General features: G+C 34.9%; 1 protein-coding gene across 7 annotated transcripts in view; it reads right to left on the bottom strand.

Moving 5' to 3' along the window:
* Window positions 1–21,164, bottom strand: part of LCORL (ligand dependent nuclear receptor corepressor like) — an 81,158-nt gene that overhangs the window by 14,482 nt on the left and 45,512 nt on the right. For 2 of the 7 annotated variants that reach the window (XM_056490983.1, XM_056490984.1), the window contains exons 6-7: window positions 16,623–16,713; window positions 2,592–7,462 (exon numbers count right to left, since the gene is read on the bottom strand). In XM_056490983.1, the coding sequence (XP_056346958.1) occupies window positions 2,592–7,462; window positions 16,623–16,713 (4,962 nt within the window). Of the gene's footprint in view, window positions 1–2,591; window positions 7,463–10,950; window positions 15,222–16,622; window positions 16,714–21,164 lie in introns of those variants that run through there. The other 5 variants (XM_056490989.1, XM_056490988.1, XM_056490987.1 and 2 more) reach the window with 4 other exon arrangements.

Here is a 21,164-nt window from a genome sequence, read left to right as displayed (position 1 = left end):
ACCTTTTGCCCAAGTCCAAACCATATGAATGTGACCTTCAGTGTTACAAGTAAACTACCCTTGTGAAAAGAAAACAAATGCTTTCCTAAAAACACGCTTATGTAATTTTCTTCACACAGTGGAGAATAATAGCGTTTCAGCTTTGCTAAAGAAATTGAAATTGCCAAAAGATGGATTTAGAGTAAAAGGGAGCTGTTACTCAACACATCAAATGCATTGTGGAAGCAACAGCTCAGAAATAGCAACAAACATCAAATGCACCCATGTATCTACCAGCCACCTTATCTTGAATACAACATGCAATGAGAAAAAGCAATTAACTCTTTTCTGTTGCTGCAATGAGTCCATGGCTAGTTCTGGTTGCTGGACACTACCTTGAGCAGTAAGAATTCAATTGTTTATTCCTGCTTGCACATGCTAATGAAAATCAAGTGTACATAAAAATTTGGTAACAACGTTCTGCCCACCTACCACAATGTTTCACAATAAAACACAACATCTCTCTCTTTCAAGAACATTTGGTAAGACCCCAAGCAAGATCCGCAAAAGTTGAAGAAAAACTTCAAATACTGACCACAAATGTATCTATAACAACATTTCAAGCATGACAACAGAACAATGATATAATTTATGATACCACATAAACAAAAATACAATCCAAAGAACATATGAACAAAACATGATGTTTTCATGTGCATTAAACTTCCAGATGCAGGAATTATGTTTGAAATCACATGCATGCACAGCTAGAAATCATGTTGCTTCTTTTTAGGGAGCAGTTATATTAGACTAAAAATGTTTGTATGATTTCCTTGGCTGGTGCAGGGAGTACACAATGTTGAATCAACACAGCAAAACAAGACATCCTTCCAATATCAGAAAATCCTCTGATAGTGCAATAGCACCCCTAAGAAACATCTGGGGTTACAAGTGTGCAGACAATTCCAGAATCATCATTCTTTGTCTTTTAACATTTCCTTTATCAATGAACTTCCTATCATAGTCTTTGTAAAGACAATGATTGACATGAGAAACCATGAGTAAAAGGGAAAGTAACAAAAACTGTAAATGAAGGAATGTAAAATACCAAAATAGTTATCAGATTTCCTGAAGATCCAAAACTAAAGGATGAAAGTTATCAGGTAGATAAAGTTGAATCCCAATTAAAACTAACGTGAGACCATATCATAGTAATAGATCTTGCATTATCATAGGAAAAAAACCACATTTGCAGATAAATATAATTGGAATGTTAACATTTTCTCAGTGAGTTACAAGTATGAGAGAGCTCTTTCCTCATTTGCAATATAGAAATGGATATATGCTATCCTTTCCTTTTCTAGTTATTTTTTTAACAGCAATTTTGTGTCAAAGCTTGAACTTCTCAAAAACACGTTATTTATGTTGAGCTTGGCTCCAGATCGATGAATTAAAATAGAAAAGAGTAGTCTACAGAGTGCTTAGGAAAAAGCAAGGTTATACTGAATGAGCTTAATATGAAGAATTCTATATATCACACGAAGTACAAAAGAAAGAAAGCATACAAGAGGCATTATGTTGTTTATATTACAATTTAAATTAACCTTTCCATTTATTATCAGAGATCCTTTTCTGCAATATAGAATACAAAGGAGGACCTAAGATTTTGCTGTGATATTTTGAATAAGGTTTCTTTATTTGGGCAATATATCAGATTAACTAATACAATATTGTTTCTACAAAGGCATTCATTTAAATCACATTGCTGGAGTTATATTTTACTTGGTGAGGATTTCACACCTTAGTAATTTTGTTGAAATGTGTTGAGACTTCTGTTTAAGGAGATCTCTTCACCCAACAGAGGAAATAATTACACAAATGTGCCCTCTTTCTAAGTAATATAATGCCTGAGATCACAGTTGTATTACAATGTATTTATAAATACCTATCTTTAAAAAATTATTTAATTTCACACTAGTCTAAAAAGATTCCAAGCCAAAGTAGTTAGCATAGTAACTGTATGTCAAAAATAATTGTGCATTTTAAATTATTGTGTAAGGATTCAATGTGCAAACCCTTCAGAGTCAGCAGATTTCATGGAAAGGCTACCAAAATGAGTCTCTGACTGAAAAATGTTCAGAAGTACAAAATACTATCTTTTAACATAAAATAACAAAATTACTACAGATTTGTAACAGAAATCGTTCAGTGACAGTTTTTTAAAACCAGCTATATGTTAATGCACTGAATTTATGCTTCATTTTATAGCTTACCCGTCCTCACACTATGAGAAACTACACAATGGAATGAAATTATGTTCCTTTTGAATTCAAAAGTCAGATGTGACTGACTTCAGAATGTCAGAACTTGACTTCTTGTCTGTCTGAACTATATTGGTTAGCTTATCAGAGCTGAAAGAATGGTGCAAAACATTATACATATTTTAGAATTGCACTTTCTGAATTATTCTGATGTTATGCAATGTTTAATTTCATGACTTTTCTGAAATTAAAATGAGTAACATGCAATTAAAAAAAAAGGTGCTTAGTTGTTTGACTTCTCCAATTCTTTAGGGTTTCAATTTTAAGATGAAGTGGGGAACAGGAACTTACCTACTTGGTACTTTGGGTAATAAGGTGCCATTTGTCCACTACTGCATGATTGTCTCTTATGCCTTTTTCTTAAATTTGTATCAGTGGTCTCCCATTGTGGACTTTTTCTTTTATTTATTCTAGTAAGACCTTCAGAACTACCAGCAGGATTATCGTCCTGGTTTACACTACTACTTAATTTTCTGCTGTGAAACTGGCCATCCAGCTTTTCAGTCACTTTAGAAGAATTAGAACCTTTAGATGTTTCCACTTCGTTTTCTTGTTTCTTTAATGTATTTTGTTTAGTAGAATGGGACCTTAAAAGAGGATGTCTTTTTTCTTCCATATATGCCTGAGTGCTTTTACTGTCAACAGCTTCAGGAGAATAAATCACACTATTTAACTTAAATGAATTGTGCTGCTCAAGATGGTTGATTTTTCTCAGAAATATCCTACAGTCTTTAAAGGTTTTGGCTTTCCAAGTATTTTGAAACAGTTTATCTTGGCTTTGTTCTTTTCTAACATTTTGCTGGCAACGAATTGTTCCATTTGCCTCTGAATGTGACTTAAGTATATTTGCTAAACCAGGATGTGGGTTAAAGTCAGAAGATCCCATCATCTGTTGAACAAATGCATCTCTCGCTTCATTTTCATTTGGCAATGGGCTCTTTTGAGAATCTACCAAAGTCTGAGTGGGCTGGATTTCTACTGTATTTTTCTCCTGGAGCTTGGGTGTTTCATCATTGGCTTCCCCACTTGTACTTTTAAACAATTGGCTTTGGCAAAATAACTGCAGATTTTTCTTTTTTGATTTCCAGCCTCCAGGAGCCTGATTATAGAGCTTTTTTGTTTGCCCCCACCTATCACGCTGCAACTTCTTAAATTCATTTCTTTTTAATCTGGCTAAAGTGAAATTACTTTTCATGCTTAAGACTGGAGACCTCACCATGTTATGTAATATTTGCAATTTCCCTGCTGGTTTTGAAGGGGAGGATAGTGCAAACTTTTTAAAGTGCTTTCTGAAAGGGCAAGTACTAGGATCAGATTGTTTAGTTTCCATCTTTATCTCTCTAGTACTAGCTACTTCTAAGGGATTGCGAGCATTTGCCTTTCTCACAAGAGAGAGAGACTGTGTTTCTGTAGTTTGCATAAACCAGGTGCAGAGTTCATTCATACTACACTTTTTCTGGAAAAGCATTTTTACAGGTGATGTTTCAAGTTCTACAAGGCAGGAGTCTAAAGAGTCTGACATTTCAGTATTACAGTCTTGTTCAATGAGATCCCTTTTTTGACATACACGTTTGTCAAAGTCACTTCCCCCCACTCTCAACCAGGTATTAGTCATCTGTTCAAATCTATTGTTCAGTTCTTCCAACAAGGTGTCACTTGAAGTGGAAGTAGGCCACCACCTGAGAGAGGGATTTGATGAAAAAATGGGATCTGATGATACTTCATTAATGGGCCCCAATTCACCATCCTTAAGATCCTTTTTAGCATTTCCTGAATTTCTCAGTTCTGAGGTATCTTTGGATGCTGTGCTCTGATTTGATTGCGTAAGTTTTTCCTTTCGCTCTTTAGCTTTTTTCAAATGGAGTTTGTAAGATTTATGTAGTAAGGCACTTCTACAAGTAAATGCACTAGAAGATGCTAAGGAATGCAAAAAATGCAGTGAAGGTTTTCTGTCTCTAGCAGAGTGTCTCGATGGAATTTCACGTTTCCTTGACACTGTTGTAGTAACACTGAGTGATCCATCCTCTCTAGAATCTTTCTGCATGTTCTTTACTTGATCCATATTATTGCACAGTTGATTTTTTCTTTCCTGTGGTATGTTTTTTTCTAACACATTCTGTGGTTGTAAAGGAGGCAAACTGTTACTGATGCTCACTTTTCTTTCCTGAGGTGAAAGTCTACTGACAGTCACTGATATGCCAGAAATTTTTACTTTTGCTGGCCTGCCAGGTTTTCGAACGGTGGTTAATGGTTTCTTCATCTGCCGTATAACATTGCTGCAAGGATGTGGTGATGCCAGATTACTCTTGATAGGCCTGACATAGTCATAACCAGAGACCTCCCCTTCAGCAGAAGGATTCTGGAAGGCTTTTACCATTTCAGTCAAAGCATTTCCAGTTTCTGCATTATGCCTTGCTTTGCTAGGATCATTGGCAAAATTAACATCAACATGTTGTGTGGGCAGAATGCTGATTAGATTTAGATTACCTTCAGAAACATGTCTCTTAGTTCTTCTTGACCTTCCAAAAACAACTGTCACAGTAATATTTTTGTTAATGTTAACTTCTTCTATTGCTGCTGCATCAGACTTGGTGCTTTTAGCACCACAGCTAAGTTCAGGTCTAGGTTTTGTGCTTCCACTCACGTCTACTTTTGGTTTAGGAGGCCGTCCAATAGGTCTTTTAACCTGCTTGACTACTTGAGGACCTATTTTCTTTGGTCTACCAGGTTTTCTTTTGAAAACTAATTCACTGCTACTACTTGATTTCTCCACAACTTCATCTTTTTTTTTTGAGTCATTTATATTAATTTGACCAACCGGACAAGAGCCTGTAGCTGCTTCCGCGTAAATGCAGCTTGACCCCTCCTTAGCATCATTTTCAGTGCAATCACAACTCTTGACACAGACTGCATGAGAAAGGTCACCTGTGGCCCGTTTATCTAACAAAGTATTTGTGTGCCCTTGAAACAAACAAAGATCTGTGCTTCCCTTAGAAGATGCAGCTGCAGATGTCAGAGTATATTTGACTCCTTCGTGACTACTAACTTCTGAGACAAACATAAGCTTAATAGGACTAGAGTAGTTTAAGGGAGATGAGATCTCCCCAGCTTCAGATGTTACATGCAAGTCCCCATTACTGGAAGTTGAACTGCTTGAATTAAAGGTCAGAGATTTCAACAGGCTGTCATTAATTTCTTGATCTATAACAGTTTCTTGTGTGTTTGATGCAACACAAATTGCCTTGATTTTACTGCTGCTTGGCACATATGAATGTGGAAGGAAGCTTTGTCCTGTGCATCCTGTTTCACTCAGAGTGAAAGGTAAGCCCCTTCTAGTAGCTGGGTTCATAACCTGTTCATAAGCATTATCATTTAATTTTTGGCTTATTTTGTAACTATCCAAGAATGAGTTGCTAGTCTTTCTGGCTAAGTTTATTGTATCTTCTAAACGCTCCACAACAACTTGTAGATTTGCATCTCTCATAATTTTGCTTATATTTATGTCACTGCATCTTTCAGCATGAACCTTTTTATTTATTTTCATTTTTTCCAAACTTCTCAAAGACTTTTTTGCACTGGATGACTTTCTAAACATGATATTATTTGTTACATACACAGAGTACCATCCAGGAGGCACAATGGTACGTTTACTTCTTCCCAAGATTTCATTGCTCTCATCCTTCAGAGGAATCTGACCAGTCTCTTTAAAGGTTGCACAATCTCCTTCCGTATTTGGGAGTTTTGCTTGGCTGGCTGCAATAGCACTGTTTTCTGAAAGAACTAAAAAGCTGGAACTCGTCTGAAAATTAGTAAGAGGTAGTTTGAAAGACTCTGTTTGGTGTACTGGAAAGCCCATTGGTTTGGTTTGGCAATTCATGCATGGATTACTTTCAAGATGTTGCAAAGTCTCATCTTCTATCACAGTAAAACTATGTCTTTTAGTTGGATGTATTTTATCAAATTTTTTTGTAGCTTTCTTTGTATTTCTCTCACAAATTGATTTTTTTCTTACAAGAGTTTCATCAAGGCTTGCAAGCTCCCTCTTGATTTGCAAAGACTGTCGACGAATGACTGGTGAATCAGGAGAATTATATGTTGCAAATAAAGTTTCCTGACGCTTGCGAAATCTTGTTTGGATAATTTTATTTTCCACTTGTTTATCATGTTGGCGAAGTAATTCCATAAAGCTGTAATCACTTGCCTTAGCATTATGCAAAAGAGAAGTTATGAAGTCTCCTAATTTGACATCATTTTCTGGCGCCCTGTCACTGCTAGAAAGTTTTACAAGATTTGTTGCTAGATCTGTAGTGTCTATTGATTTCAACTTCTCATTAATGCGGTCCATTAAATCTTGAAAAATGGCAGAATGTTCACCTTTCTCAGAGTTCGTATAACTATCACTGCTTTCTTGGTCTGCTGATACCAGTGCTCCATCTGAATAGTCAATCTCTTTTCCTTTGCATGTTTCACCCTCATGCTCAAATTCTCCCTTGCTTCCTTCAGCAGGCAAGAGGGATGGAGGCTGGTTGATGGATATTTCAAGCTTGTTGTTGTCTAAAGTTGGAAAATCCATAACCATTCCTTCTGACAATTCAAATTCTTTACTGTGTACAGGTGACAGTGGAGGTGGTGATGGGCTGCGGGATCTGTTTGAACTTTTAATGCTGCTTAAGAGGTCACAGTCCTTAGCTGAATATGTACATGCTGCTGCTTTCACAGAATGCCTGTTATAATTTTGCAATTGCTCAGCACAATACTTAGGAGAACTACATGCTTTGTTCACCATTGTCTTAATACATCCAATTGCTACAGCTTGGCATGACAAAGAATCGAAATCTTTAATACAAACAGACAGAGGTGGAAAACAAGTGTTTGGCCTTTGATTTTGTAAACAGCACCTTTTTGTCAGCATTTGTCCATTGCAACTGCAAAATGGAACATCAGCATCCTCTTCAGTAAGGGGAGTTTCAGAGTGGACCAAATGTGTTTGCTTGCAACTGCAAGCTATAGGAACATTTTCATCCTGTATTAGGAATTTTAACATAGCCAAAGTCTGTTGCCAGTGATATGAACAAAAAGACTCCAAAACTTTGTTTAATGTTGATTTTCCTTTTTCCAAATTAGCTGTTTCCTCTGAATTTGCATCAGCTGTTGAGCTTGAACTGAAAATGAAAACAAATCAAAACAAAATATAAATTACAGTAAAACACCACATCTAATGTTTGTTATAATGGTTAAACTCAAGCCTAAAAACCTGATGTTTACAAAACAGTTCTGTTCTAGTTGCAGTATTCAATCATGCTTGCAATGTATGTGCATTTTATCAGCAATAGCACTAAACTACCATTAAGAAAAATAATGATGAAATTAAAGGCAAAGAGAGTAATTTGAAATACAACTTACTGAACCTAACTGTAATTACAACAATGTTAATTTTCTGGTATTTCAAACTATCTTAACTATTAATAAAAGAAAACCTCACCAAGAACCCAGCAAACTTGGTGTTACTCCCATTTCACTAACTGGGGCACAGAGAAGGTAAATGACTGAGGTTCAAGGTTGTGGCAGAGGAAAGAATGGATCCATCTCTCCTGAATCCCGCTCTTAGATATTTAAATACTCAACTGTATTGAGTGCTCTTCAGGATACACTTAAAGATATTTCTAAAGACATATTTATTTCTACATTTATTTTTAAAGAACACTTAACAAGCCAACAGAAAATGGAAAAAATAGCCTAGTGCTCTTTGCAGGTAAATTTTTCCCTTTCAGTTTTTAAAAAAATTGCAGTGGTGCATCACAAACTCTTTATTGCAATGTATTAAACACTCACGTGTGTGCACACACACAGATTCCTTAAACAGAAAAAGAGATAATCACCACTGGAATAAGTAATTTCCGAGATAAAGTTAATATCCTTTAATTGTCCTTTAAATAGGGTAGGTCTATATCTAAGGATGCTGAGCAGTTGTTCTCAAATGTATTAGCTAAAAAATAGCCTTATAAAATACTACTTTAACTATTTAATAAATTTCTTATAAATTATTAAAACTAATGTCACTACTTACCTAATCAATCATTTATACTGAAAAGCTGAAAATTTTCCATGGTAGAAATTAATACAGGTATTTCTTCAATTAAATACAAAATCCTTATGCTGGATAGCAACTATCAACAGATAGTTAACAACTAGTTCGAATGTTTCATTGAAACCAATTGTATGAGCAGAAAATGTTGGAAGAATTCTGTTTTAGAAAAGTATGTATAGTTTAAACATATCACCAAACTCTGAACATGACACTAACTTTTTTCCCTTAATATTATCCCCTGTAATTTTTTTTTGCATTTCTATACTTCAAAAATTTTCATTTTGATTTATTTTTCAACTGTATGGATCAAAACCTAATGTGCTGTATTTAAATATAGCGACATATTAACTCATTAAGTCATACCCAAAATTATAAGCATCAATAGTAACTTTTAGCTTCAAGTTTCTTACTGGAAGTTATTACATGCAAGCTTGTATTTTTATTGTCCTAGAGAGATTTAAAAGTTTAGAGCTTAAAACCAGCCAACTGTGCAAAATTGTTCATGATTTTTTTCCTTCCCCTGTAATATTCAGTATGAAATGGTATACATTCAAAATCAGGCGTCTAGATAATACTAACTCATAAAGGCGTAATACAATTGTGATGGTATTAGTTGAAGTTGTGATTATATTTAATCTGAAACTATTATGTCTTAAAAAGAAAAAAAAGCAAACCTCTTTGCACTTGCAATCTAGAGTAAAACCTGCATTATTCAAGGGAATGTCAGTGTCAGGATTGGACTCTTTTTGAAATGCCACTACACTGAGAAAAGCCTGACTGTTACTCCATCAAATTCAGGAGTCACAAGGTATCAAAATCACTACACTTGCAAAAACAAAGCTTATTCTAATAACACAGTTAAGGAAAAAAGGTAATTGCCCTCCCCACCACAATTTTAATTAATGTTTTGAAAGGCCAGATTTAAAAAAAAAAAAAAAAAAAAAAAAGTCAACATGCCATTAGGCTTTAATTTCCCATATTGTTTGTAAACCAGAGTCAATTTGTTTTTTTTGTAATTTGTTAAAAAGATAGCTATAGCAGAGTCTTTTTTAGACTGAATTTCTAAACAGATACCTTTCTATCTGTCTAGACTTACAATGTGTTTCTATAGTTTCACTGGAGAGCTTTATATATAGAGGACCTGCATCCATAACTGCTATTTAAAGTCTGTTCATTGGTGGAAGAAACTTCTGGAGCCTTACAACCCTCTCAAAGTGAGTGACCAAATCGTCCACAGACCTCAAAACTGTTTTGAATTTGCTGTGTGGAGATGTATTTGGTGTACAAGCAATATTCTGATTATCACAGACATAATGGACATTCTTCTAAAACAATTTCTTTCCTGGTCCACCCTTGTGTGACACCTATAGCTTGCTTCCCCTTAACGTGAGTTAGTTTCTAAAGCTGACAGACAACAGACAACTTTCATCTATTCTATGCAACAGTTCCACAGTCCAAACGATCCTCTGAGTTTGTAAAAACACACTGAGCCCTTACTCAGCCACCGTTTGGGAGCAGAGCTTATTACACAAACAAAGCATTAAAGCAACACATTCCCTTTGAAGTGTCTCTCCCTGTAGAGATGTTAATATATTTAAACATACTAATTTTTAGTAGCTTTTCAATACAAGTATGGAATTATACTTCAGTTTCCTGTAATACCTTCCTATATCTCTTTACATTTATGTTGTCACACTGTAGTTTAGACTATCCTCAGGATAAAAGACTTAAGCAATAATTTCATAGAAGGAAGACCTATCACTTTGACAAACTGCACACTTCCTCCAAACTACACACAAAAAGATGGCTGGAGAGAGTGGGCAGGAAACTGGGGTGTGGAGAGGTGAGAAGATCAATATGCACTGCTGCCCTGGTACCTTTTGTTTTGCTCAAGACAAAGGTTAAGCAAGGAATGATGTTTCCCTTCTGACAGATAGGGGCAGTTAGTAACATGGAGTGGGGATTGACTAGAGTCCAAAAATGGCACAAAGGCAGCAATGTGATAAGGTTAATTACCAGACTCTCAGTGTATTAATTTACATATAAAGAGGTAAAACTTTGCCTCCTCCACAAAAACTATCAGGGAAGAGCTCTATCAGAGGACTCCCAAAAGAGGTCCTTCCTTCCCTTGTCATCTCAGCCAGAGAGAAGACAGATCACTCCAGCAAGATCTTTACAGACTGGGAACAGGAACAAAACTGGAACAGAACATAGTTTCAAATACTCATACAAACAGCATGGAACTACTATAGAAATATAAATCTAGCTTACAGAAATGTTTGTTTTCTGACTTTATTAAGTAAATAAGTTCCTCAAAAAAGCTATATCCTATTTATAATTTTTAGCTGCTAACTGAAGGAGGTGTTAGAAAATTAATTTTCTGATTTTCTTCTCATTAGTAATTAATAAATTCTGAGAAAAGAAACTGTCCTTCCTTAAAGCTACTATTTCTGATCAAATTCTCACAGCAAATTAGTCATTATGATCTTAATTTGTACAGTTCTTGGTCTTATGCCACTGCTAATCAACTTGTGCCTCAGGAATAAGTCAAATAAGTCAGTGTACAGGTTTTTGTTTCTTTCTTTTTTTTTTTTTACTGAATGAGCAAATCAATCACACATCAGTGTTGTAAATTTATGTGCAAAAGCATTGAAGTGCTTTACTACAAATTACAACGTAGAAACACGTTAACTAAACAATTAAATTCATACAATCAGATTTAGGAATATAACAACACAAAGAAGAAACAGAATTACAGTACATTTACAACACAAGACAAATACATGAATTCATTAGAAAATATTGTAATAAATAATTCATGAATTATAGTGCAATTGATTTATGCATAAATATAACTAATTGCCTAAAAATCAGTTGTTAACAAAAATCTGTCAAAAATCAAGGCAGCCACAGAGTTTTACTAAATTACTGCGACAATGGAAATACTGCAATTAAAAAACAAATACAAGTATTTGTACTGTAAACAACTAAAAAAATCAGTCTCACTAAAGTTAATATACAATTTAATATAAAATTGTCATTAGCTACCAGAAATGGTTTAAACAACTTTACTGAGCAGTAGTTCTAAAAACAGAGGCACTGTTTTTTAATATAAAATACTTGAGAAACATTCAAATAAGTAGAAAGCATGTAGGGCTTGCTTTCGCCTTCATTTAAAATTCTGCTGAAACAGGAATTTTCAGAAATTGTCAATTACTAAGTAGTGACTGGTAACTGAATTTATAAAATAGTTCAAAATGTATAATTTAAATGACAATAATGAAATACATAGGGGTTGGGGGAGGAGAATTTACACATTTCCCTGCCTTTCCTTAGTTGTGTAATTAAACATTAGCCTAATAATTAGAAACAAATAATTCTGTTCTTTAAACACTTACAGGTTGAGTATCATCTATAAACTATCAAAAAATATTTTAATTACTATTTCTGACCAAAAAATAAATACAAGTACTAAAATGTTGAAAATTAATTATAATATTACATACAAAACTACTGAGTACTGTTAAGTCAATAGTAAAATGATCCCTGATTTTATGAATCCTGTTAAATTTTTGGTCAGGTCATCTTTTAAATTATATAAAAAGAGTGCTGTCACTTGCCTTCAATATAAAGTTCTGACTCAAATTTCTAACAATGTCTGAGGAGTAGAAAACATCAGTATGGTACAAATATTAGGCAATGTATTGAAGCCCCAGATTTTTGCAAGTAAAACTGTATAAATACAGATGTTGAAACTTTTAAGGTTTTTTAGCTGCATTTTTTCAGTGGGGATATATTCACAAATTAATCCTTCTGGCCCTCACAAAATATGGCTTAATTCTTTTAAAACTAAAGATGACCCTGACATCTGCTGTTCTGCAACTCCTTATCAGGTACAGTTCTGCTTAAAATCATAGAATCACAGATTAAGCTGAGTTGGAAGGGACCCACCAGGATCACTGAGTCCGACTCCTGACCCTGCACAGGACACCCCAAGAATCATCATGTGCCTGAGAGATTCATTCTGGAATATGCAAGTAAACCTTAATGACTGAAGAAGATTCAGTATAGATCTGAGAGACCAAAGAACTGAGATACTGGTTGTGCAGTTTCAAAGGATTATTCTGTTTTAAAGTGGCAGTTGTCATTTTTTAGTAGTGTTAATAGAGATGGGCTAGATTTTGTCACCAGTATTGCAGTATGCTCTCCACTGAATTTAATGGCAAGTTTATCTATAAATGAACTTACATGATGTGGCCCATATGTATCTAATGTCCCATTTAATTTCTATAATTAACCCATACACATGCAAATTTAAGTGGAGAAAAAATGTTTGCATGTCCATCATGTGTATAAGAGTTGGAGAATCTAATGCCAAATTAGATACATATAGAAAAAATTACATGTTGAGAGGAAAAGGGCATTGATGTTCAGTAGTGAATGTATGAAGCAAGCCCCCATTCATATGTAGACATATACTTTTGATATTACAAAAAAAAATTAAGTGGGATAAAAAGTCCAAAGTGAATACTTTGAAATTCATGTAAAAAACTGCAATATGAAGGTAATTGGTCTCCCTTAAATTCTATTAAAAGTTATGTATTTATAATGAACTGCCTAACTTCTAACTACCAAATTTATAAAGATTTTATATTACTGAAAGTTCAAAACAGCTTCACTGTTTCATATTTGTATTTCTATCAAGACCCTGAACTGCAAATTTGGTTATTAGCAAGATGATAATGTAACTTGGTATTCATTTTGATAAACTGAAAATGTTTTGAAATGTCACAGCAGCAAAATACATTACAGTTACAGTGAGGTTTTTCAATAGGAGTGTGACACAATCCTTAAATAAATTTTAAGTAGTCATAACATCAACTAACCAGCACGTTTAAACAAAAAAACAAACAAACCCAAACCATTCTCAAGCTCATTCTGTGCACATTATGAACATGCTCTAAGTTGCATTCCAACTTTCTTTTTAAACCTTACAAGTTACCTTAACTGTCAAACTAAAAAAAAAATTATGTTAAATTATTTTATGCTCTTAGTATTCCATCTTATTTCATATTTAATAATTCTATAACTACAGTAATTTCTCAGATTTCATAAGTGTACACTTTGTAAACACCAATTTCTTTCTAAACCAACAACAAAATTTTCTTAAAATGATAAAAAATGCAGTTTATGCCTGCTAAACACACATTTTTGTAATGACATGTTTTTCTTACTTGTATTGGATAATTAAATAACGAACTTTTTTCTTTCACAGAATGTACTATATCCTACTAATACTTCACAAATCCACTTCCTTGTGAGGAACTATCTTTTTTTTTTTTTTTTTAAATCCCTTGCTGTGTATAATCTGAGTTACTTACAATTTATTGCAAGTATTCTGTGAACTATAAAAGTCTGCTAACCCTTGATTGTGTATTTCCATATTAAGATGGATAATTGAATGGGTAAAGTGGTTCGTCACCAATTAAAAATTATGCTTCACATGACAAATACTTGTTTTCCCAAAACATCTTTATGCTAGTGACTACTAAATAAAACCTGAATCTTTTCACCTATTTATACAAGGATTATATTAAATACACACTATCAGAATTAAGTGAGCAACTCTATAATTCTGTCCACAGTGAAAACCCTGAATAAAACTATTTTTCAAAAGGCATGTATGTGGTTTTTGAACTGGATCATTTCATGTCTTCTGTCAGAGTGAGCATATGTATTTCTCACATAGTGTGTGTATACAGACATACATACACACACACAAAACAATTTGCTAACAATTATTCTACATAGGCTTGCTACTATTTTTGCAGCTGCCAGTCCCTGAATCTGTCATATTAAATAAGCCAGTATCTGGTAATCGGAGTTTCTTCTTCGGTGGAGTCTTCAATGTTCCAGATCTTTCTTTTACTTTATATTCTAAAGTGCTGTGAGGTACCCCATAAATTCCTTGTGCTTTGGAAACACTCATTTTCCCACTCATTACCATTGCAATTGCTTCTTCCATTATTTCATGGTCATATTGCCGATAGCGGCCACGTTTTTTCCTTGGTTGCTTATTATCTTTACGATCCAAACTATCTTCTGTATTTTCTGAGGTTCCATCTACTGTCCCATTCTTAGCATTAAGACACAAAGGAGAGAGGTCCCCATGCAGAAAGTAGGAGTCAACACTTGAGTGAGTTACAGGTCCAGAACATTCAATTTTGTTCTGTTTAGGGAGGATATTTTTCAATTTTTGAAGAGCTGATCCTTCTAAGACTGAGGAGGTTTTAGAAACGTGGTACATAACATCCAGAAGACCAGCAGTATCAGACTGTGGTTTGGACACAGAACTTATTCTTAGCTGAGGAATTTTTAATTGTACAGTAGGACTTGAAGTTTCATATTGTAGATTTTCACTTTTTTCTTTAAACTGAGTGACCATTCTCTGTAGAGTTAACTGGTGGAGGTAACTGGAAGCTGTTGGGAATTTTAATTCTGAGGTTTCAAGTAGACTGAGTTTACTTTCTGTGCGCTCTGCTTGAGCTCTTGCCCACAAGGCTACTTTTTGTAGGACTGCACAAGTTTCTTTACTGTCTTTAAATGAATAACTATCATTGAAATCTCGAGTTTTATTTTTAAAAGGTGCAGGCTTTCCTGCTGGTAAGGCTTCTAAGTGGAGAAGTAAAGTTTTTTGAGGTATGCCATAAAGTATGCCTGCTTTATTTATGTCCAGTGCTCCAGACTGAATGTCTTTCAAAGCTTTTGAGAGCAAACCATCTGCAAACTCAGCACTTCTTTCCACATAGTCCTCTCTGTTTCTGTGTAGTCTCCTGGATGGATGGAATGAAACGATGGTAAACTGATGTATGAGAGACTCTCACACAGCTATGGAAGGGAAGGGTCCACTCCTTTATTATACTCCTTGCTTCGGTAACATCACTGCTTCTGATACTTTTTAGCCTTTGAGATGTGGTAGTTAAATGATTATCCTAGCAAAATGTTACAGTTCTGGTAGGACAGTGTGTCAAAAATCATACCGTGGCTTCTACAGCAGCCCTTCCAAGAACTTTATATCCTAGCTCAGTATTTGGTAATAGTCTCATGTGCTTGCTATATTCCCTTGTTCACATGCTTGCAGAGCAACACTGTTATAATTTTAATTATACAATTAACGTTCCGTTAAATACCCAAATCCTGAAGGAGTTTTTGTTAGTAGAAACGTGACGTTACCGCTAAACAAGTAATAAAAGAGTCAACCCCCTCATAGAAAATTTGCAGCAATAAGTACATAACTACACACAAACATCCCAGACTTACACAAAACTAGGCTTTCTACAACAAGAAGATAAAGGGCTGTAGTTAACAATCAAGTCCATTTTTTGCAAAATAAGACACAATTTTAAAAAGTCTACTCACTATTTACAGCTCACTAATTACAAAGCCATTCATTTTCAAACCTCTTCATATCAGCAAATTAATAAAATTCACTTTTACATGATTCAACAAATGCTGCTACTGTAGTCCTATTTGTAATAAGTTATTTGTAAGACGTACAGGTGACAAAAAGGGTCCTGCTATGGCTAGTGGATGGGAGGATGCCAAGATCATAAAATCCAACAAAACAATTCACTAATTTTGTGGCAGCTTTCAGCAGATGCAATAACGTTTTCCTTGCTGAATAAAGAAATTTAACCATTTGCCACCACACACCATAGTCAGAACCATGATGCAAGTATAAGTATGATGATTAAGAGCTCTCTCTCACACGCTTGTTCTCTCTCTATTAAGGAATATTATAGATAATAGTTGTTTAACTTGTTCATGTTAGTTGAAGATTTTGCATCTAATTATTAACGTGGTCATTTTCGTCCAAAATTGAAGTTCCCTAAATAAATTCTAAAAGAGTTATTAGCATTTTGTTCTACTAGTCTCTTACTTTTAATGTGTTATGTAATCAATTTTCATGTAATTTTTAGTAACATGAACTAAAGTTTGGTGATTGTTCTGATAACTTTTCTTTAAACAGAAAAAAAGGAAAAAGACAAATGAAACATATGATATATACATAGACACACACTTATGAGTGACAAAAATTCTTTTGAAAGCAAAATAGGAACCACATGTGTGTGCCAGTATATAAAGGTATGTTATGAACATAAAAAACCTGGCCAGAGAAGAGAAACCTGGATTGTCTTTTTGATAAGCCAAAGAGAGTCCTAAACATTGCTTACCCAGACACTGAGTTTTCAGAACACAATGGATCATATTTTGGTTCTTCCAACCTTGCGCTTTTCTTTGTAGAGAGATCTAGCACTCCATCCCCTGCAAAGAACGAGTAGTCATGATAACAATGGTTTTAAGGAAGATCTCAAAGATTTTGTCAGCAAATGTATTTTCACCTATGGTACGATTTTCAAACAGCTACTTTATCTTGTAAAATTTCTGATACCTTATTTCATTACAGTATCAGCCATCAGCAAATGATTTTGGATAGTTGATCTGTAACCAAACCTTTTTAAAATTGAGAAAACATAAAAAGTAAACCCATTGAGATATAAATAAAATTTAAGAGAACCTGTATTTACCAAACATGACTACTTTCCTAAAAATCAAGTCTCTATTGTTCTTTTTACTTTGAAGGCAACCAAAACAATGCACTTGATATTACAATTATTACTCATATTTACATTCTGTAAACAAACACACAATTCTGATGCTGAAGTTAAATTTGACATTAGTAAATCCTAGGCTTACAGGATAATTCAAGCTAATAAGGATCTCAGGAGGCCTCCAAGACCAATGTCCAGCTCAGGGCAGGGTCAGCAATGACACAGCCCAGGTTACTGAATGAGCAGGTACCAGATTTGGGTAACTTCCCAGCAACCAGTAACTTCCCCATAGCTGGGAAAAGAGCTTGAACCTAATACAGAGTTCTAACACTCTAACTATACATACTTCTCCTGCTGCCTCTCCATGTATGCAGTAATATTAGAAATTAGAAAAATGAAAGACCTAAAGTGGGGTTAGGGTCCACTCTGTCAAGTCACTGGTAAATGCTAAGTTCAAGATTTATACTTGATTGTTAAATTCTATGAAATATTGAAATAGAAAAACGTACCTTTTAAAAATCTGTATTTAAAAACATTAACAGTTGAAATACTAATTTAATTTTTTTTTCTTTAAAAATAAAAAATCAATTACACTTAAATTATAATTAAATCCCCTAAATATATTTAATTTCATACCTTTCTTCCTTGGTTCTCTGTTTCAAACTTGGGCTGTTTTGTGTGCCTGAGCTCTGCGAATTCAATTTTGAGTTTCAACATGTAGCTCAACATTCAATTCTATAATCACCCTTATACTACCCCTTATTGCATTTACAGCATCATTTTCATGTTACTGCCTATTATTTCTAAAACATCAGTCAATTGCACATATTTTCCCACAGCCTCAGATGCAGACAATGAAGCATTGGTTGAAGTATCCAAATGCCAACAGTCAAATAAGAAGTCAAGAAAATTGTTTGGGTAGCTCTCCTTTATTCCAATAATGCAAAGAAATAGAGAGTTCTGTGTAATAATCAAATCCAGATTTTTGTTTTTGGACTGTTTTTTGACTGTTCTTCCAAAACTATTTGAAAGAGGTCAATGAGAGAAAAAGTAACATCATAACTCAGCATTAGGAGATAAATATATATAAATATGCCACTTGGCAAGGGTGCACCTTTTCACCCAAATACATTCCTTTCAAAATCTTACTTTAAAAAGTTAGAGGAAGGACTAATGCTAATCAACCTTCCTGCTACATTAATATTACAGAAGCAAAAGCCAATTAAGAACACTACAGAAAAATTCTACATGGACTTTTTGGCGTATCCAGGAATACCCAAGATCAAACCAAGCCCCTGAGTCCTGAGAAAGACAGATTCCATCTGCTGTGTTCTGTCAGACACACAAAGTCTATCTCCCTTTCTTTAGTGCTTGGGTGTTCACTTTCACAACAGTGTCTCCATCTTCAGTTGATATTCATAGACATCACAAAAAAGTTTAGAAGACATCACTGGAAAAAAGAAACCTACTTCAAAGATAACAACTTTGCAATAAAAAGCTAATTGTCTCTCCACCAATTTACAAAAAAAAAAAAAAAAAAAGCAAAAGCTAGCTAGATTTTAGTAAAAGAAAAAGCCCCAATAAATATCTTATAAGATTCCATAACGAAAATAATTTTCATTTCCAACTTTTCAGAATTCGCTTTGACAACACCAGGCTAGTAATCAGTCAAAAAAATCACTAAAAGAATAATGAAAATTCAGCTTCCAGAAACAAAAAAAAAATAGATACATTTTCAACCTCTAAAGCATATGCAGAACTGAAGTAATTTGAGGTTCAAGACATTTCATCCTTTCAACACAGCAAATTCATTAAATACATGAAAAGACAATGCTTTATGGGAAGATGATACTCAGTAAAAAGAATCATACAAGAAATTTGATATACATGCAAAATACCAGATAGAATCACTGGACTACAGATATTTTTTGTAATTTAATTTGAATTAAAAAAAAAAAAAGCAAACCATCCAGTAAAAAAAGAAAAAAAAACCAGAAACAAATCACCAAACAACAAGAAATAACCATCACAAAAGTCCACCTCAAACTGTAGGAAAACGAGAGCATTTGCTGTAAAGCTCTAAGACACAGTGAAATCCGACCTAACGAAATGAATGTATGCATATATGCACAGTCAAGACATTCACTTTGGTACATTAGGTACAGGACCAAAAAGTTTGCCAAAAGGCATCCTACAGGTAGACTATGAATCTTTGAAGCTTGTTACTTGCAAGGTAGGAATAGTCTTCTCTAAACTGAGCCAGAACTTTCCATTATTTCTTACAAATCAATCAAAACAGGTATTACAGCAAGAATTCTGGACAGGAACTCAATTATACCAGAAACAGAAAAACCACTCTGTAAGGTGGTTTTAATAAAAGATATGAAATGACTTCCACTCTTTAGGTGAAGCCATGACTACTAAGAAGTGAGTTTTCATAAAAAAAAAGTAAGTAACACTGGATAATATAGAGAAATATATTAGATGTTTTTCAGGTTTGCTACTCATGGCCTTGTAATGCAGCTATTTCTATGCAAATTAAATTATTATCTTCAAAGAAATGGTTCAACCTCTGGCCTTTGATTCTCAGTACAAGATCTAAGCACCAATACTAAGATGAAACTAAGTGTGATCGAAGTTCATATTGCAAAATAATCAGGACTACAATCACTTGAAACTCTTCCAGACTAGTGATGTTAGGGAAGCAGGGAGGGGTAAGGGGAAGCGACAGAAACTAGGTCAGCCTTGAGTTTCTACAACTAGTATTTCTACATTGATTTCCAAACTGAGTTTTCTTCTGGGTTTCAGGAAATCTCTCATTAGCTATTATGAACTGTTTTATTAGATCAGATAACCTGCTCTACTCAGTTCTCAGCCTCCAGGCAGGGGGAGCACTCCACTCCTAGTGTGGAAGAGCGCATCAGCCTGGCTACTACCTGCAGCACTTTGCTCTCCTAGCAGCTGCTATCCCAAGCCAATGCTTAGGGATCTCAGAGATTTACCCCTGCCTACTCTAGCTTTAGTTCTGTTAGCCTTGGTTCTGTTAGTGTGAAGTCTACAGCCCTTTGTGAACCCAGTGACCCATGACCTCGTGACACAGCAGTTCCGATGCTTAAGAACTGTTGAGCAAAACCTGCCCATTACCTGCTGCTTCTTCTAAGGATTTTCAGAGAGCCCTACCTAGTTTTAATATTGTGAGATTTAGTAAATAACAATTCTCCCTTTACCTTTTCCATCCACAGGAAAAGGGGTTTTGTAGCAACAAAACAACAGTCTTTTCTTCAGTACTTTACCTGATAGTGCCTTGCCTTTTGCTGGCTATTTTCTGTGTTTCTGAACACAGAAAGATTTCTCAGAAAACTGTCAGAAAGGTTTGGTGGAACACCAAAGCTTTTCATTAATTCTTAATTACTACTACTACTTTGAGTAGCCCCTTTTGACTTGAAGTACTATTTTGTAACTTAAAAAAATGCCAGATGAAAAGCATATGGCCATACTTTGGGTGATCATGGCACAGTCCTGGCAGTATCTGTGAGGACAGGTCAGGGGCTGCCCTGTGCCAGACACAGATGGCTGGCTCCAGACCTACTGCAGGGCACAGCTGAGTCCAGCAGGCACTTGGGCAGAAACTCTGGAAAACTGTATTTAAGAAAGGGGGGAAAGTGCCAGATGGACACAAAAAATGGGAACAAAAAGAATGAGAAAATGCCCAAGGTAAGTCCAGTGGCAGAGAGAAACCATTAGGTACAGGCTGTGGAGAGCCCACACCCAATCCCCTTGCACTACAGAGGTGGGTGGTAGCCATAAGGGAATTTGTGTGAAGCTGAGCCTGGGAAAGGAGGGAGGAAAGGCAGTGTTTTAATGACTCTTTGTTTCCACTGCTTGAATTAATAATGAAATATTTATATTAATAAGCAATAATTTGAATTATTTCTCCCAAGTAAAGTCTGTTGCCCATGATGGCAAGTGGTAGTAAGCAATGACCATGTCCTTAACTCATAAGCTCTCCTTTCTGTTCTTCCCATTTCCTCCACTGCGCCATCATGAGAGAAGAAAGCAAGCAAGCATCTGACAAGGAGCTTGGCTGTTAGCCACCATATCAGCCAGGGAAGAACACCTACTCTCTTCAGAAATGTAGCTTTATAGGGTGACTTTCTCATGTAA

The sequence above is a fragment of the Oenanthe melanoleuca genome, chromosome 4 (assembly GCF_029582105.1).
Source record: "Oenanthe melanoleuca isolate GR-GAL-2019-014 chromosome 4, OMel1.0, whole genome shotgun sequence".
In the NCBI taxonomy this organism is placed as follows: Eukaryota; Metazoa; Chordata; class Aves; order Passeriformes; family Muscicapidae; genus Oenanthe; species Oenanthe melanoleuca.
This window is presented reverse-complemented; position numbering and strand designations above follow the sequence as displayed.